Here is a 19,381-nt window from a genome sequence, read left to right on the forward strand (position 1 = left end):
GGGATGTGGTCGAAACAAGAGATTCTCAGTGCTGGCTCATCATACCAGTTTTTAATAAGCTACGAAGGACTGAACGACGCTCAGCTGGTCGCATGTTTACGGTGTCTGGCCGGGAGCATAAGTATTTCAAAATGCCCTCCCTGCATGATGGTGGTGGTGAAAAACTTTTTAATGCTCCGAAAGAGAGTTTAGGGGTGTATAGGCGGGATTAGCTTTACAATGGATATGTTGGCAATTGCTCCGTTGGTGCCATGTATTAAAATTAACAAAAGAAGTTACCATAAGCTGCTTCTCTTGTTTCTGAAATCTAGTTTTTGCTTGGAGAAGAGGGTGTTGTAGTTGGTGTCACACTGTGAAAAGTCGATGCTCACTTGGGCGTAGTAGCGAAAACGGTTACTCTTCGTACAATCCTTGTCGCACGTGATAGGCAGGGCACTATACGGAAACAAGGACGAGCAACACTTTACAACAATGGCACGTGTTGGTAGATTACGCACGCGGTTGCAATGTTGCGGAATGCGACGTGCTAGCGAGACAGTGGAGCCATTGTCCGCCAATCACTCAACTCCGATGGGACACTTGCAGTCGCCGCAAAACTGTGTGCTTGTGAACGAACAGACGAAAAGCCGACGTGACTCTCTAACGGGGACCCGACAAAGTAACGAACAAACAAAGACAAAAAAAAGACAAACAGTAACGATAAGGGCAGAGACCAAATGCGACGCACGTGTGACAGGCTTTCAGCTGACGCGACCCAACCCTCGGAAAGCTGTCAGAGCGAAATACCTCGACCCCGTGCTGCTGGCGCTCTCTCCGGGTGTGTTACCACGAACTTGCCTAACGACCGGTAATCCGCTCCTCACGTACGCCCCGAGTGCGCCGCCAGTCACAAGGTTTTATTTTTTTTTCATGCCTCTGCCGTCAGAGCTTGGTAAACACGACGAGAACTGTAGGAGACAGAGACGGAATTTTTTTTTTTTTTTGGGGGGGGGGGGGGGGGCTCAATATTATGTGGAAGGGGGCGAAAACGTTGTGCTTGCTACTGTGGAAAGGACAGGCGCAAACGACATGTCGCGTACAGAGCAGAAGAGAGAGGGTACATTGCATGAGGTGACATCCCACGCGCTGAAGCCGCCCCCCCTTGAACGCGTCTTAGCGTTCGTGAACTGGTTGAGCGGCCTGCCGTTGTCTCCCGGGGCATTTCCGTCGACGGTCGCGAGACTGACCTCGTGCGTACGCGTAAGCCAGGTATCGACGATCGAATCTAGAGAGAAGGGGCGAGAGAAGAGATAGCCGGCGAAAGACGCACTCGGGGCGAAGTATAGAGAGTCGGTCGGTCGCACTGGGTGGAATCTGTGCACGTTTGCGCAACTAGCGAATTACTGCGGCGCTTGACGTCAGAGAACAAGAGGGAGAGGCTGTAGGGAATGCGCCTCGAGCTAATTACGGTCAATCGCAGCCGCTTTGTGAGTATGCAAAAAGACAGGATAACTGCAGGATCAGTGTGAAGGGATTGCAGTAAACGACTACAGACCTCAGAGGTGCCCACTAGACTGGAACAGGCGATCATTAATAAACGAAGAGGGAAAGAAGCCAAGGCACGAGCTACGCGAATAAGCTGTAGCAATTTTGGTTCAGTCAGGCCAAGGGCGAGTTGACCTGAAGAGAACTGACATAGAATCGTTGGCTCTCCTGATTGCTGTGTGCGTATATGTGCAGTGATTAGCCGGGAACTGAATCGACATTGTTAATTGTGCCTGCGCTGCTCTAAATAGGACCATCGGGATCGGGAATGGTCTTCATCACCAATAGAGAGGAGTCCGCTGTAGGCAAACGCGTCTTTTAATGTCCTGAAACTACAGCGACAAGTTGAATGAGATCCTGAATTATTCTTTTTTTCGTAATCATTGCAGAATCAGGTTGAAATATATTTTATTAGCACAGTGCCTACAGCGCGTTCAACGCTAGTATGCTGTCTCCTCAGTGATGCTTTGGTTAAGGAAGAAAAAGAAAAGTAACTTTTTATCGACCCTCTTTTCATAGTCAGGCGCAAAAATTACAGCCTGGCTGAGAACGAAGCCTTCAGAGCATGGGACAATGTGTTATATTTGGTACTCTTACCCCGCACAACTCTCACTGACGTAGAGGCACTCGGAGCTCCGAACAATTTTTATTCTTAGCGAAAATTATTGCTGGGCTTTTTGTAGCTATATGTTTATGTTTATCAGCATTGAAAATACGGATTTATTGCAGATAAAATTGGATTCGAATGAATATTTTTCAAACTTGTGACGACATGACCTCCGTGATCCCCGTTTGAAAGAGGATGTTGGTCCAACCGAGCCTCAGAGATGTGCGTTTAAAAAGTTTTTGCCCTCATCGCAGTTTTCTTTTGTAAAAGCCTGCACCAGTGATACTTGTATTGCTTAGCTTTTTTCTGGTTTGGTTTGGTTTGGTTTATGGGGTTTAACATCCCAAAGCGACTCAGGCTATGAGGGACGCCGTAGTGAAGGGCTCCGGAAATTTCGACCACCTGGGGTTCTTTAACGTGCACTGACATCGCACAGTACACGGGCCTCTAGAATTTATTAATAATTGGTTTTGGGGGAAAAGAAATGGCGCAGTATCTGTCTCATATATCGTTGGACACCTGAACTGCGCCGTAAGGGAAGGGATAAAGGAGGGAGTGAAAGAAGAAAGGAAGAATTAGGTGCCGTAGTGGAGGGCTCCGGAATAATTTCGACCACCTGGGGATCTTTAATGTGCACTGACGTCGCACAGCACACGGGCGCCTTAGCGTTTTTCCTCTAGAATTTCGCCTCCATCGAAATCCGACCGCCGCGGCCGGGATCGAGCCCGCGTCTTTCGGACTAGCAGCCGAGCGCCATAACCACTCAGCCACTGCGGCGGCCTCGTTTTTTTTTTCTGTTGTCTTGGTTATATAAGCTTCGTTTTTGAGTGACATTTTACTCTTTTTTGTTAAAACACTAATCTATCGACACAAGTCAACTTTCGTTAACATCCTTTTAAGGGTTCACAGGCATACATGCATGAGCAATATCAAAGGGAACAAAGTAGTTAGTATTCAAGAGCTGAATTAATTTTGCTTTATATCGTCGACTGCATAGGCAGTAAAGGGATCGTATTGGTGATTAAAAACTCCATAAAGAAAGGCAAGCAACAATGGTGCTTGCTCTTGATTACTGGCCTGTCATCAATGAGTACAGGCATATAGAGTAATCCTTTTCATATTCCTCAAGCCACGCGTACGTAACTAACACGCAGACCACAACTGGAGCAGTCTCTCGCGGATGTAAGTTTTTGCCGTCCGTTCCAGCGCGCTCCTGTCGTAAGCAGTACGCTTATGTCACTGCTATAGCCGTTTATTAAAACGCGTCCGGTTCAACGCTTCATTCTTGGAAGCGTTAATCAGCCTTGCCCAGTCGTCCCACGCGGGAATGCAGCGAAGAACTCCCTTCCTGGAGCGGTCGTGCAATCGTGTTCACTGAACGAGCGCTGCTCTTTAACCTGCTTGCGCACAGCACACTGTGGTGCACCGCGCACTTCCGCTCCATTGGTGAGCACCTTCAGAGCCCCTCGCATCCGTTCTGGCCGCCGCCCTTGGCAGTCGGCGCGTGCGGCAAGAGTTTGTAGCCGATGGAACAGGTTTTCCGTAAACGGTGCTGCGGCAGATGCGCGCGCAGAGTTGGTGGACCGTGGAATCCCTCGCGTCCGTTGTCGCCTGGCAGATGTCCAGAAGCCCCGAGAAGAGTCAGGGTGACTCTGCAGACTGCGGTCTGTCCTCGAACAACGGGCTGTCATGGAAGGAAACGGAGGTCAAGCGTTGCGCTCGTCGACGCGTTTACTTCAGCAGATTCGCCACCTTCGAAGGACCCACTATTACTACTCAGGGTCGCGGTTATCCTTTTCTTGCTTTTTATTCATCCATCCACTCGCACGCTTTCGTGCATGCACGCGCAGTGTCCACCGTGGGCTGTAATTAGACAGGGTGTAGTGTCCTCACTCCACCCTGCCCTCAGCAGACTGAAGGATCTGCCCAGAGGTGGCTGATTCGCAAGGACTCGTAGTGCACTCACCGAGAGAAGATCCCCTACTGCCGTGGTGTCTTGCACACGGGCGGTCACTTACGCTGGGTACATCGCAAGGCCTGTGTCGAGGTCATCCGTGATGCATGCGCATTACGCGTGACAGAACGCCACCGAGCCCTTAGACACAAGGGCAGGCGTTTACTGAATAGGCCGAGGGAATGCGTGGGAAGGGTGGCAGCGTGAATGAATCAAAAGAAAATACTCGCCTTCTCGTGACGAAGTTTTTTTTTGCTTTGCAAGAAACGGCGTGTGCGTTTTCACGGCCATGCAGTCAACGTGACTGTTTATATCCTTACTGTGGACATTTTGTAGCTTGTTAGCTTATTCTCCCTGGTCTGCGTCGAGTTATACGTATTGTAGGGACATTAGACGCTTTTACTATACGGGAAACGTATACTGCCAGAGTCGTATACCGGTTCACCGGACCCCTCCTGCGCACGCGCAGCGGCTCCCCCTCACCCCAACAATGCCACTGCGCATGCGCAGAAGGGGTCCGGTGAACCGGTATACGACTCTGCCAGTATACGTCTCCCGTATGGTAAAAGCGTCTATTGAAAATAGGCTACAGTGATACACGGTAAGCCAATACCTTGAGCAATAACTCAGATCGTAGGGAAGGAGACAGGGTCATAGTACAATGAGTCTCTGTAGCTCTATGAACCATGTCCTGTTCCTTTTCGGTCATTAATACGTGGGATATGGTATTGACATTGCCCGTTAGAGCAAGATGGGCAAGAAACAGGTCTGTTGCTCCACATATTAATGGAAGTCAACATTAATGAAAACAAAGGAAATCATAGGGGGAAAGTTCTTGTAATGTGTGGTGTTGATTAATGGAAATTCAGTAGTGTAAGCATTTCATGGTTGAAAATTAGTTGATAAGAAAGTAGTAAGAAATTTAATAAGGAGCCCATCATTTCTCTACCCTTGTCTGCTCGTTAGCTAGCAATGGCCTCGATTTTGCAAGTCTTGATGCCGTAGGCATACCATAAGAGGATTCTCGCACGGCTTCCGCCCTCACCCTCTATCAAGTTCCTACGTGGCACTCGTGGTAGTACAGGACGTACTACGTCCGCCGCTGTAGAAAAGAGTGGCGCTCGTGAACACTCTCAAGGTTAGGGTATACGCAACGTATGTGCACTTGAAACTAGAAGTGGACAGGTGCCGCCGTAGCTGAGCTGATAGAGCACCGCACGCGAAATTCGGAGGGCTCGCCATAATAAAAATTGTCTGTAGACAGTCTATAGACGTCTTATAGACTCTATTGCCCTCCTATAAATATTTCTTTCTGTTTATTCATAGTCTATATGCATTCTAAAGACAAAAGTCTACTAAAAGTGTATGGCCATAAATCTATAATTTGTCTATAGATTGTCTATATGATTTGTATTGCCTATAGGCTGTTCTTTGGGGTTTGTCTATAGAGTGTATAGACTTTATAGACAGCAGTCTATGGACAGTCTATAGACTGCCTGAAGAAAATTTTGTAAGGGCGGATCCTACCGGCAGCACGTTTTATCCTCTACGTTCTTATTTAATTTTTCAATCGTAAAGTGGTTACGCTACTGAATTCCCCTTATTCAACATCACAAACTGAAAAAAAAAATCCCCTACGCTTTGTTTCAATGGCTGCTGGCTTCCTTAATATGTATGTCACAACGAGCCCCAGATTTTCACACCCTTTTCTGTTGCTTGCACTTGACAGCGCTACAGCTATGGTGGTATTTCACGGGTTGATGGCGCTCCGTCGTAATACGGAGTTGCCAGTCTTGCGTACCCAAATGCTTCAATGAACGCGGAGATACGGTATACGGCCGTACTACGCATGAGCCCCCCCCCCCCCCCCCCCCCCCCCCCCTCCCTCGAGTTAGGAAAAATGAAACAAGCGATAGCGACCTTTCCACATTACCAAATGTGCAGTGTTCTGAGGAGATCCATTCAGAGAACGGTCAAGTGAGCGAAGCCTGTCGGTCGGCTCACGTTGTATGGAGGCAGTCACTCGTGGGAAAGTCCTTGAAGGAAGCCGATAACTGCTGTTCTCGGAGATGTGCAGCTAGGCGCATACGAGGACGTTAACGAAGAGAAAGGCGCGAAGCGCTCTCTCGGACGATGCCCCCGTAAACAATACGAACGGCAACCACAAAAGGACGGCTTCGCCTCTCGTATACAGCGTGTTTCACCTAAGAATTTACGTAATTTTCAAGAGCAGGCTTTCGAGTTATAAGAGCGCTCTTTTCAGAATAGCATTGTCAGCGGTGTAGTACATCAGAATACAGCTAATATATGCTGACTAGCAGGCTGGTTCGCTAAAGTTGAATAGTTAACTTTTAACTATTACTCTTAGGCTCCTTGATTACGGTGAGGTGTGTAGCCTTTCCACTCATAACCATATCACATCGCTTTTTAGAACTTCTAAAAAGCGGTTACCCTCAGCGCTGTGGCTCAACAAATTTCGGCAGTTTCAAAGAGCTTCGTCCGCTGGAGAGGTTGTTTTGCCTGCAAGCTTCTCGAGAGCGCATGCATTTTGGCGCGATGTAGCCATAATTTGTTGGGCCACAGCGCCGATGGTAACCGCGTTTTTGAAATTCTAAAAATTGATATGGATGTCACTTACGGTGGGCTACACGCCTGTGAGTAATTAAGGAGCCCAGCAGTAAGTTAAAAAGTTAACTATGCAGTTTTAGTTAACCATCCTGCTAGTTAGCATGTTTTAGCTGTACCCACATGTACGACAACCCCTGACAATGCTACGCAGAAAAGTGGTCTTCTAGCTCAAGAAGCTAATTTTTAAATACTGTGCAAAGTCTTCCCTGAAACACATTGTATATACTGCCTGTGTTCGTGGTAACGGGGGGCCTCCCGTATCCCTTCTTGGTATTGAGCCTCTTCTGTGCTGACCAGTGCACTGCTGAGCGTAACGAACGCTCTTTCACACCAGCGGCGAAGACTTATTGCGTGTCGCCATCCACTTCTTGGCTTTACTAATACGCACACCTCAAAATCGAAGCACTGTCGTTACACACCCGACAGGCTGCTCCTTTCCGACGTCGTTCTGATTTGCAACAGTGGCTGCTTGGACTAGCTGGTAATTCTCCCTTGAAACAGCAAAAAATGACGCCAAGAAATGAAATTGAACTTTATTCCGTCGAGGCAGAAAAGGACTCGAACAAAAGTGAAAACATATCACTTGACGTGGTTCGAGCCCCCATTTTCAAGGCATACAGCAGTTGCAGATTTACATGTATAGCAGCGTAGTCCCGAGGACATACACACATAGAAAGTGAGTCAAGACCTACTTGTCTGAAAAGAAAAAATTGCATTTTACACAACAATAAGATATCCCCATCACATCAAGACCAGCAGAATACACCTGAGAAAAGAAAAAGATCATTATACAATTATAGCGAGCATAACCATCACTCTTGTTGTGTAAAAAAATTCTTCAGAGTTTGGGTGCTAACACTTCGGATATTAACATCATGTTTATGGAGATAATTTAACAAAGTTAGAAGTGAATATTCGAGCATTTGACGGCTGATGGTTGTGCGTATGAATGGAATTTTCCAAATTTCAGGTGACGTTCGGTTGATAACACGAACGTGGTGGTGTCCCTGTCTAGTGTCTTTGTCTTCTGTAAGCTTTTTTTTTAAATAGAAGGCTCTACTACTTTAGGTAAAGTCGATTTCGCCGTGCGTTGCCGGTTGACCTTCAAGTGAGCCAGAGGTGAAGTGTGGCTATAGGCCTTAACATGTGCGGTCCACCATTGTGTCGCACCACTTGACCTCTGACCTTTCGATTCGGCGGTAGAGGGCGGTAGAATAGGAAGCAGCGTTCATTGGGTGGCCAACCACATGAGATCAACCATTAATTTAACTGCCACCTGTCAGGTCTATCTAGTGTGCGGAACGCACGCAACGTTACAGAGGCCAAGCCACGTCTAGTTGCCCGATGCACCACAGCTTCTGCTCTCTAACCAGGTTTAGCAGTGGTTAAACCACAGCTGATTATTTTTAACGCAATAACATTAGAAGCCTCATTACAGGAAAAAAAAACAGCGCTGTTGTCGGTCGTGAAATTCTTTGATTCTGATGCTATCGCATTCCCCACTAGGAATGTGATTATGTGTTCCTATAGTCTTTTCCACTTCATGCCTCTTCTGGGCTAACCCGTCCGAACTGCCGGGCTGCCTTTGTCCGATCTACCCCTGCCCTGGCTACAACTATCCTTCCGCACCTTTCCACCCATTTTCACGCCCTCTCCTGAAGTGTCTGTATTTCGTTGGCGCAGCTGGGAGACCAGCTCAATGAGATGAGCTGGGCGCGTGATTGGCAGAGCGCTTAATATGCGCTCTTCATTTGAAATAATTCTTTCCCTCTATCTGGATGTCAGACTTATCTGTGGCCTCTTCGGCGTCTTCACACAGCTGCCGCAGGACGAAGCGGGATGCAAGCGTGTATTTTAGACGTTTTCAATACCAGGCGATAGCCAGTCAGATATTCAGCAGGAAAAAGGTAATCCCGACATGGTTATGAAGAGTCGCAGAAACGGTCTTGGTATACGCGGTGAAATTTATATTAAGATGCATGTACTCGACCTTCAGTTACAACTCCTACCCGGTACCATGCACGTTGAACACGAATTCGCCTGCATGGGAGTAGAAATGGAGAAAGCTGTACTTTGGCGCACTCCTTTTTATAAAAAGTAGTTGGTAAAGGACAACTTACTCTCTTTTTACTATTTTGCATTTAGAGTGTACTGCTCCTATAGGAGACCGTGTATCAGAAAACCGCAGAGCCTTGCGCCGTGAAACAGGGATATTTAACTTAACGCAGTGAAACTTGCTGCTTCTACAAAGGGATCCACTGAACGAGTATAATCACACCTCAATTTCACTAACATCTATTTTTCATTTGTTTACTTGATAAGTCACATAATTTCCATTTTACTAAATTTGTATGAAATTTCGTACTTCAATGCAAAAAGTCGACCGCAGTGTATTTTTCTGCGGAAAACTAACAACCTGCCTTTCTGAAGGCCTGAGTTTAAGTTGAATCTCTTATAACGAAGCTTAAGAGGCCCAGCTATTACTTAATAATAGCCGTAGGTGCGTTTAAAGCCCGCGTTGACGGAGCTTTCAAGGTGAATCGTTATTCCTGCGTTATATCCAGTATTTCGTTGTAAATAGTTTCGTTGTAACCAGGTTCTACTTATTTAGACGCAATATTATTTCAATTAGACGGAAGCAAGGAATGGAGTGTCAAAGGGTTAAACCGGTTCTAATTTTGCGACTTTCTGTTCGACAGGAAACTCGGTCTCAAAATCGCCGACAATAAAGCCGCATGGTAAAGAAGGAACGTACGATAAAGGTTGGCCCGGTTACACTGTCAAGTCCAGCTTTCTTGGGCAAAAATTTTGAAAATTGGACTACTGATCCGGAGTTCCCGGGTTCGAACCCGACCGCGGCGGCTGCGTTTTTATGGAGGAAAAACGCTAAGGCGTCCGTGTGCTGTGCGATGTCAGTGCACGTTAAAGATCCCAGGTGGTCGAAATTATTCCGGAGCCCTCCACTACGGCAGCTCTTTGTTCTTTCATTCCCTCCTTTATCCCTTCCCTTACGGCACGGTTCAGGTGTCCGCCGATATATGAGACAGATACTGCGCCATTTCCTTTCCCCAAAAACCAATTATTATTATTATTATTAAATTGTAACACATGGCGTGACGGAAATATTGAAGGTAGTGGTGAAATATTCTGATATGTAGCGAAGTCTTTCCTTTAATGTGATTCCATCGATCACATCGAACATACTGCCGTAGAAAACCAATTGGGTACGCTTTTGACGATAACAAAAATGCGAATAAGAAAAAAAAACTGCCGTCGGGTGATCTGTGGATATATTGATTGTTATAGCGAAATCTTGCATTATATGAAAAAGTTGCGTTCGTAAACGGCTTCCAGCTCAAAAATGCTTTCGTGCAGAAATGCTGGGTATGTGTAACGGGAAACTTTTGCGGCGACTGCGGTTTTCCACTTCAACGCGACAGAGTGAGGGATCAGCAAGATGCTGAGTTGCAGAATGGCATGCGGAAGTGCTCATGTGGTTGCGACGCAGTGGTGCAACCTGCAACCTAGGCCGAGCTATAGAAAGGCTGTGCCGAGGGAAAGGCGGACTTATCGACATTCGTCAGTGCGGGTTCCTTCCCAATGTCGACGCTGCACGTACCGGACTCCCTTTGCTCATGCGAAGATGAACCGTGTAGAACTCTTGCACCGTCGCCAAACCTGTGGACTCGGTGTCCTTCGACGGGTGTCGATTTGCGGCTCACGCGGAGGTATTGCGCATCTAGCGATGCGGCCAAAAAGGAACAAAAAGAAAGGAAGCGGTTGGGGCAAAGAAATAGAACAAGATCAAATACATAGTGCTATAAGTAAGTAGTTGGGGTTTTCAGCTTTTATTATTGTATGCCGCTTAATTGTTTTAATTAAGAACGACAGGGTAATTATTTAATTAGTGCATTTAGAATACACCGCAGTCCCGCGTGAATAAGCGGTGCGAAAAAGTGATTTGCAGAGGTTTACAAAACACGATTTAAACTAAAAAAATTATCATACCCGGCGGGTGAAACTTTGGTGTAGGCAGTCCAAAAAAGGCACGACCGAAGAGAGAAATTCTCTCCTCTGCGGACAAGAAAAGGAGCAGTTTGTGGGATATAACGTCTTAGGATGCTTGTAGGCTATGGGACGCACTGTAGAAGAAGGTTGTGGATTAATTTCCACCGCCTGCGGTTCTTTAACGTCAGCTGCCATCACATGGTATATATAGGAGCGTGCTTGAATTTCCGCTTGCGCCAGAAATACTCAGCCACCGCAGTGGGCTGGAGAACAATAACGCGAAAGAATGCACCCCACACTCGTCACTATTGGTTCCTAATTACAGTCAATAACCGGTGGCGTCTTGATTATCAAAATGATTGCAACTCAGTTGTGACCGGTGGCAGTCAGAGAGCGTCGAGGTCTGTTTGTCTTGGCACCATTCATTTTTTTTTTTTGGGTGTGTATGTCCTCGAAAAACATTCCACACACTCAGGAGGAGGACTGCCCACACAGAGAATTTAAACCATAATGTTAAGGCGATGTTTTGCATGAAAAGTGGGAATTAAAATCATTGATATCAAGCATTAAGCACCAAAACAAAACTAGCGATAATCCACCGAGCTTAGGAATGCACAAAAAAAAGTTCAAAAATGAAAAGGAAAGGTTTGAGCATAAGCAGCTGCCCGGGAATCTTATCTTGTAACTATTATTTTGTTGGCGGAATAGTTTTTTTTTTTCACTGTCCACCGCAAATGCAGGCTGTCGGATTACTTTAGCCCACTTCACAGCTACCGGTCGAGCTGTTTTTCCTCTAGGGTGCCCGCGTTGGACGTGGCGTCCTGTAGCGAAAGCGGAGCCGGGAAGAACCGGTAATTTACTCCTCCCATTGGCGGCCACATAGAACACGTCTGGTTGCGCGTCCGGGCAACGCAACGATCGGTTTCGTTCTCGATCGGCTCCCTTGGGCCGAGCTGCTTCCTCGAACCAGCGCGAGCAGTTGGGGGGGGGGGGGGGGGGGGGGGGGCGAAGGGTGGATGTTTTCGAGCTACTTCCCGCTTCAGAGGAAGTGGATATCGTATACGCTTGCACGCGATATCGAAGGCTCAGCGTTGAGAGTGCGTTTATAGCGTAGACGCGCACGGTATATACAAGAGGAAGTGGTCGAGTGGTCGGTTTCTTCCTCTGTGGGCTTCCTCATTAATGCTGGGGTGCATCCGCGTGGGGTGCTCTTGGAGACCTCTCGTAGGCTTTGTGTAGGAAGTTCTAGTTGCCGGAACGCGAATCGCGGAGGGTCGCCCCGCTCACCTTGGCATTGCGCCTCCATTGGATGTCGTCGTACGGAGAAGCCGGAAGGTAAAAGAAAAGAGGAAAGAAGGAGGAAGGAAAAGAAGAATGAAACAGAGAAAGGAAGAAAGCAAGCAAGGAAGAAATGATGAAAGGAAGAACGCTCGCGTTCGAAAGAGAAGTCTCACGAATCACGTTCTTTACTTTGTGCCTTAACACTGTGCGCGGTACGCTGGGGCCGCTTTGGCTTCGTGTCTGTAGGCGAACCATTACAGCGAGGGTTAAATGAAAAGTGTGCTGTCTCGTGTGGCCTTCCAGCGAAAAGCGTCAAGAAAAGTCCGGAAACGGAAGCACAGGGAGATGATGGATGGAACATAGGAGTGTCCCTTTTGAAACGGGGTGGTGGCAGTTGCCACCATGGCCGGCTTTTTTGCCCCTTTATATTTCTTCGAGAAATTCGTCAAATTTAACGGTGCTATCTTTGAATTCTCAATTTTTCAAAATATAATTTTTGATCCTGTACTTGTAACCTAACGTCACCGCCCTTGTTCTTAGTTACCAATCTTCTAATGACTCTTTGCTAACTTCTACAGCAGATTCATCCAAATGACCACTTTTGTCTCTAAACCCCCGTGCCTCAGGGAGAGTGAATGTGCCTGCATCGGCATCTGGATGGCTACTAGCGTATTCTAGTATACGATGCTCAATTGTTTCTACGGATTCACCACACACTACACATGTGTCATCTACTTGGTTAATTTCTTTTTATAGCTTCATATTCCAAGACACCCTGATCTAGCGTCAAAGAGTAGGGCACTGCCTCTTGAGTTATCATAGAACAATTCCTTCCTGATATGTACTCTCCGAAATCTATATAGTTCAACAGTTCGCTTCTTTTCCATTGAATTTATCCAATTTTTACCTTTTGCGTTGTTGACATGTTGTTTAATGCTCTTTCTTTCTCCGTCCTCGTGTCTGGCATACTTACTGGTTTGCTTACTAGTTCTTTTCCGCCATTGTGGGTCATCGCTTTTTCTGTATTGGTATTTAAATACCTTAGCTGCCCACCTGTTATCATCCAATTCCCTCGGCGTTCTTCGTATAGTATTTTACTCTGAGCTTCCCGTGCTTCGAAGGATGTCCAGCCCATATCCCCGTGTACTGCCTCGTTTGTGGTTCTCCCGAGGGCACCTAGTGCTAATCTTCCAACAGCTCTCTGATTTACTTCTAATCTCGACTGAATTTCTGCCCCTAAGCACAGAACCGCATTCCTAAATGTAAGCCCCGGCACCATTATTCCTTTCCAAATGCCTCTCAGTACTTCATGCCTGTTGTACCCCCCCAATGCCCTATGTTTCATTATGGCGTCATCTTTTCGCCCCTTCGCCCTAACAGACTGTTCGGGCTTTACCGTGTACATCTGTCCTTCGTTTACCCATTCCCCGAGATATTTGTATCCTCCCAGCCTGGGTATGTCATGAACTTGCATTTTAAGCACCTGATGAGTGAAATCGTGGAAAGTATGCCTGACTTAATTGAGCTAAAGATGAAGCCTAGAGCGGCTCGTTCGCCTCCACAAAAATTAACCAGTCTACAAATCTTACTGGCCTTCTGTTAATAGTACAATGCCGTCGGCATACTTTATTCCAGAGAGCCGCCACTCTACAAATTCTTCGACTAATCTATACGACATATTATAACTAACATTAATTTCTTCTAGCTTTCCTTTCATATTTCTCATATAAAACATGATCAGCAGCAGCGGTCATTGAGTAGCGTAACAACGGGTTACGATACTGACACCTAGAGTAAGCATCATCGCACATGTCCGAAACACGAATGAGAACAAAAGAAATAACAGTGACAAAATGAAAGCAGAACTATGCTGTTTTACAAAGCAAGGGCTAACTAAAAAACCGGAAGGGGGGGGGGGGGAGTTTTTTTTAGAAGACTGCATTGAGGAAACCCATTTTTTCGATCCTAAATGTCCTGTATAGAAATACGTTGTGCGTGATTTCGCGCTCCATTAAAGAAGACTCGGGAATCTGAATTAATCGGATGCCCTGCACTGCGGCTTGCCTCACGCGCACATGTTGCCTCGATCCTCGCGCAAAATTCAATACATCAGTTATGAAATAAACAAGTCGTAATTGATTAGGGACATGAAAGCTGGTGCACAAATTTCAAGCGACTGAGATAAACACAGGCTGTAAGCGATGGCCCCTGAGCGCGACATTGTGCCAACGAGACGACTCGGGTACAGTTTTTCCGTCACGCAGAAAATGCATTTAAAACGTTTTGAAATCGTTTAGAGTATTCAGGATACAGAAAAATGACAGCAGGTGATAATGACAGCAGGTGAAATAAATGACAGCAGGTGATAATATCAGTTTCCTGCGTAAACTGCTGTACCGACCTACAACAAACTTTGCATACTTTACCCTGGCTTCATTCTTTGTAACTTGAAAAAAAAAACAGTCACAAACGACAAGGGACAAGAGAAGGAGTGTACACGCCACAACGACTGGACTGTCAACTGAGATTTATTAGACAAAAACATAGTCCCAGCAAGGCCAGCAGAGCATGCGCAACAGCCGTATCACTACTCACAGCGCATAGGGCACGCAAGATACACCTCTACCGTGACCGGCCTAAAAAAGCAAATTTCTTTTCGAGTAAGCGCACCGAAGTTGTGCTAATGCAATCTTGGCCTGCCAAACTGATATGGTAAGCCTGTGCCTATGGTAAGCTGTGCCTATTCTTACACGATATCTTTGCCCGCGCTACCCAACCAGAGAAGATTGGTTGAGGAGGCGCTTATCAGGCTTTGAACGCGTAGAGTATTCATCGACCATGCCGGTATGCCTTTATCGACTCGACACGCTAGCCTCGGGTACACCTTAGTGCGCCTCCCGATAATTGCAGACCCGCGACGGCGCCTGCAGATAAGGCGACGTCAGAGCGTTTGACGCCCGCGCGTATGTGGGCTGTGCGTGGGGATTATCTTCACCTGGTGGCTTCCTGGCTTTGGAGAGAGCCGCGGTCGTTCAGTACCTGAGCGGCGAACGGAGGGAGCACACCACTGAGCGCGTACGAGCGCACCGGCTTAGCGAACGCCACACACCAACGCGCAAAGGTCATCCTTCCGGAGACGGTTCCAGGAAAGTGGGTTTGTCGGACAATGAAGAAGGTATGTGCCCGACGGCTCCAACTCATTACTTGTTTTTTCTTTTATTTTTCTTTTGCGTTAGTGCCTGGCTTCGGTAAAGTATGAAAATGTTCACAACAACAAGATTCACTAGACACGCTTAGGGCAATCGCCACTATCATCATCAGCCTAACTATATCCACCGCAGAACAAAGGTCTTTCACTCTAAGGCCAATCACAACACACTATGTCCCATGTGAATTTCATCCAGCCGGGAAATTGGCTCGACATTATTCAGGATGTGGTCGCATGGACCAGCGATGGGTGCTCTCATGAAGTGAGGGGGGGGGGGGGCGGTGCAGCTAAGACGGACACTTCTCCTCCAAAGGGGGAGAGGGAAATGATAAGTCTTGGGAGTTCTTCAAGCGCTGCCGTGCCACAGGGAAAGGGGCGGAAGGATGAATGGAAAGCTTTGAGTCGTACCGCGACTTTGCTCACCACATATATTTATTTCTACTTAACAGGTTTACAGTAATATTAACCAAAAAAATTTGGTATGGTTTTAACGCAGTTAAACCTAGTAGACTTGCGAGAGCATGTGTTTAGCCTTGTTGGCTCATGGTTTTGCTTTTGCTGGGTCGTCGGCACGTCTGGCGGCGGTATTGGTTCCGTAGCAGTGAACTGTAGTTTATTGGGGCGTGGGAAGCTCCGGCGACGAAGACACTGGCACAAGTAATCTATAAAGCAGCGGGGTGAAAGGCAGGGTCACAAGGAGCAGTTCTCCGGCACGAGCGACCGAAGGCCGCCTCAAGAGCTTCGTCGTAGTTGGCGTCGACGCATGATCATCTTCTTCATTCCAGTCGTATGAGTTGCTGAAGACAACAATCGGAAAACTTCGTTGAGCGAGTTGACAGTAGGTAGGGGTAGCTGTGAGGGCTCTGACAGCGGGTGTTCTGTAAGTTCCGGATAATCTGTAGCGGCTTCTAACTGATGTGCACTATTCTATACCCATACGGTGTCATAAGGAGGCATAAGTTTACAAGAGCATCTGCGGCCGAGCTTTGAGATACACTGGTACTGTCATGGCATCTGCAGCCATCTTTCAAGCTTTCGCCTCTTGTGTGTCATTGGCTGATATTTTTTTGGCGTGACGTCACTACCGCCCGCCTCCTTCACCTTTGTTCCCTCTTCCGTACGACTAGTAATCAAGCCAGATCTTCACTGTTCAGGCTGCACACAAGATTTCGTACAATGGATACTCACTCTAATTTTGAAACACTTCCAGTGGACGTATTTCTACCCAACGCATAACGGGCGATGGGAAAGATGAACGCCCATCGCCGAGTTCTTACACACACACACACACACACACACACACACACACACACACACACACACACACACACACACACACACACACACACCACACACACACACACACACACACACACACACACACACACACACACACACACACACACACACACACACACACACACACACACACACACACACACACACACACACACACGCACACACACACACACACACACACACACACACACACACACACACACACACACACGCACACACACACAAGTGAAGAGGGGGGTCAATGCGTTAACGAACTCGAAGGAATGTTGGCTGTCGTTTCTTTAGGTTGTATACGAGTCCAGTTTGTGCGTTTCTTTAGGTTGTATACGAGTCCAGTTTGTGTGCTGTTCCTCCTCTTTTTTTTCCCGAGACGCTGACGCGAGTTCTTGTTTCAAAGTTCTATAGTTTGGACCTTGTGGTTTGAAAAAAAAATGAAGGCTTGCACAGGGTGTAACGATCCGTGAGATAGACAGACAGCGGTCTCATAGCGTTCTTGTGTTCACAGTATGTATCCTAGATTCTTCCCCGTGGGGTATCGGGGTAAGGGGCTAGTGATAGAAGGAAGGGGGAGGGGAGCGCTCTGCTATAGCTGTCTCCTCTACAGGAACTAGATTTTGCCCCAGTGGCTAGAGGAGGGGAAGATGGGACTTTTTTATTTTTCTGAAGAGACCATCGCATATTCTTGCGAGGTCTTCTTCGCACTGTTGGGCGTGTGCACATTGCGGTTACGGTAACGCAGCGGACGTATATCCTGAAGCATATCTCCGAGAAGTTGCTTTACTTGGAGCCAGGAGGTATAGTCGGTGCACCCAAGATGGTCAGAACCTCGCGCAACGCATTCATAAAGAAAACAAAAGTGACACTAGTGCGCTTATATGCCTCTCATCGTCGTTTTCACGTGGAAAGTGTAGGCGTAACAGAACGTTTCCTCAGCAATTAGCACAAACCGTCGCGAACACCTTTGTCCAGGAAGGGGAAGACGAGAAAGGTAGTTCTAACCCGCAAAAAGAAAGAAGAATAAATAAAAATATGAACGAATTAAAGGCTCTCGAAAGGTCGAGATCTGCGCTATGGAAGAGAAAGAGAGGGAGAGAAGTGCGTTATAAGTCCTCCCCCTCTTCTGTATGCACTGCGCCTGGCTCGGATCTGGCGCCCCCCAGCCAGGCACGCGGCGGCCATCCATCATAAGCGTTGTCAGGCCCGGGGAGGCGAAAGGTGTCACTGCTGTCAGGCCACACGTGTCTCGGCCTTTCAGCGGGGATTACGTGTGTGTCGCTGCCTTCCACAGCATCGCTGCGCAATGGCTTACACGGCGGTGGAGCGCGACGGCGAATTCCACGGCGGCGAGCTTTCCACGAAGAGTGGTGCGCGCTCTTAACTGGCCGTAAAGAGACCGTGACCGAGAACTGTCCGCGGAGATACCCAGGAGAGCAGGCTGGTGAGACAAATGTAAAAAGCAAGTGAAAGAAGTGAAATCTAGAGACCGAGTGGAGGGCTCCGGAATAATTTCGACCACCTGGGGATCTTCAACGTGCACTCCGTGTGCTGTGCGATGTCAGTGCACGTTAAAGATCCCCAGGTGGTCGAAATTATTCCGGAGCCCTCCACTACGGCACCTCTTCTTCTTTCACTCTCTCCTTTATCCCTTCTCTTACGGCGCGGTTCAGGTGTCCAACGATAAATGAGACAGATACTGCGCCATTTCCTTTCCCCCCAAAATAATAATAATAATAATAATTGGTTTTTGGGGAAAGGAAATGGCGCAGTATCTGTCTCATATATCTTTGGACACCTGAACCACGCCGTAAGGGAAGGAGTAAAGGAGGGAGTGAAAGAAGAGAGGAAGAAGAAGGAGGTGCCGTAGTGGAGGGCTCCGGAATAATTTCGACCACCTGGGGATCTTTAACGTGCACTGACATCGCACAGCACACGGGCGCCTTAGCGTTTTTCCTCCAAAAAAACGCAGCCGCCGCGGTCGGGTTCGAGCCCGGGAACTCCGGATCAGTAGTCGAGCGCCCTAACCACTGAGCCACCGCGGCGGGTCCCCCAAAAAACCAATTATTATTATTATTAGACCGAGTGTTGTCCTGACTCTGTGGGGCCACGGGGGAAAAGCATGATGATCAACCATCCGCTCTTCAGAAAATTAAGACTTATTCGCTGTAGCCATCTTATGGCTCCCATTTGTGGCCGGTTGGGTAAGGGCGCAATAGTCAGTGGTTTCCCAAAGTGTGTGTCTTCGATTTGACGACAATGTTTCGCATGCTTCTGAGAATTAGTCGTTTCCGTAGTTATATCAAGCCGACAGTATTATTCAATTAAGGTGGTTTGAGATTGATAAGTAGCAGGAAGAGGGCAGAGTGGGTAAGGGTCAAACACGAGTTAATGACATACTAATCGAAATCAAGAGGAAGAAATGGGCTTGGGCAGGGCATGTAAAGCGAAGGCAAGAAACCGACGGCCCTTAAGCCTAATAGACTGGATTCCAAGGGAAAGGAAGCGTAGCAGGGGGTGGCAGAAGGTTAGATGGGCGGATGGGATTAAGAAGTTTGCGGGATTAGGGTGGCCACAGCTGGCAAAGAAAAGGACCCATAAAAGTAATATAGGAAAGGCCTTTGTCCTGTAGTGGGTGTAGTCAGGCTGATGAAGACGACATTCATCAGCGCCAGGGAGCTACCCTATGAAGAAAACTTCTGTGGATATGGGTACAGAATTTCTATCGCGCTGGTATACACGAAGCTGGCATACGTCTTGATACGGCCTAATTTTTGGAGGGGTGCGCTATCGCTGATGAAAACGACCGGAAACCGGAAAGATAGCATTAAGAGCCTTCTGTTGATAACGAGACGGGGCCAGAGCGATAGAGACCGCG

The 19,381-nt window shown here is 47.5% G+C and overlaps 1 protein-coding gene across 2 annotated transcripts in view; it reads left to right on the forward strand.

Moving 5' to 3' along the window:
• The window catches only part of LOC144107539 (sodium- and chloride-dependent glycine transporter 2-like), a 107,412-nt gene that overhangs the window by 33,756 nt on the left and 54,275 nt on the right, over positions 1-19,381 (forward strand). The window contains exon 1 of one of the 2 annotated variants that reach the window (XM_077640594.1): positions 15,037-15,177. The exons of the other annotated variant lie outside the window; for it this stretch is intronic. Coding sequence (XP_077496720.1) covers positions 15,169-15,177 — 9 coding nt within the window. The 5' untranslated portion in view covers positions 15,037-15,168. Of the gene's footprint in view, positions 1-15,036; positions 15,178-19,381 lie in introns of those variants that run through there. 2 annotated transcript variants of the gene reach the window in all.

Source organism: Amblyomma americanum, chromosome 10 (genome assembly GCF_052857255.1).
Source record: "Amblyomma americanum isolate KBUSLIRL-KWMA chromosome 10, ASM5285725v1, whole genome shotgun sequence".
In the NCBI taxonomy this organism is placed as follows: domain Eukaryota; kingdom Metazoa; phylum Arthropoda; class Arachnida; order Ixodida; family Ixodidae; genus Amblyomma; species Amblyomma americanum.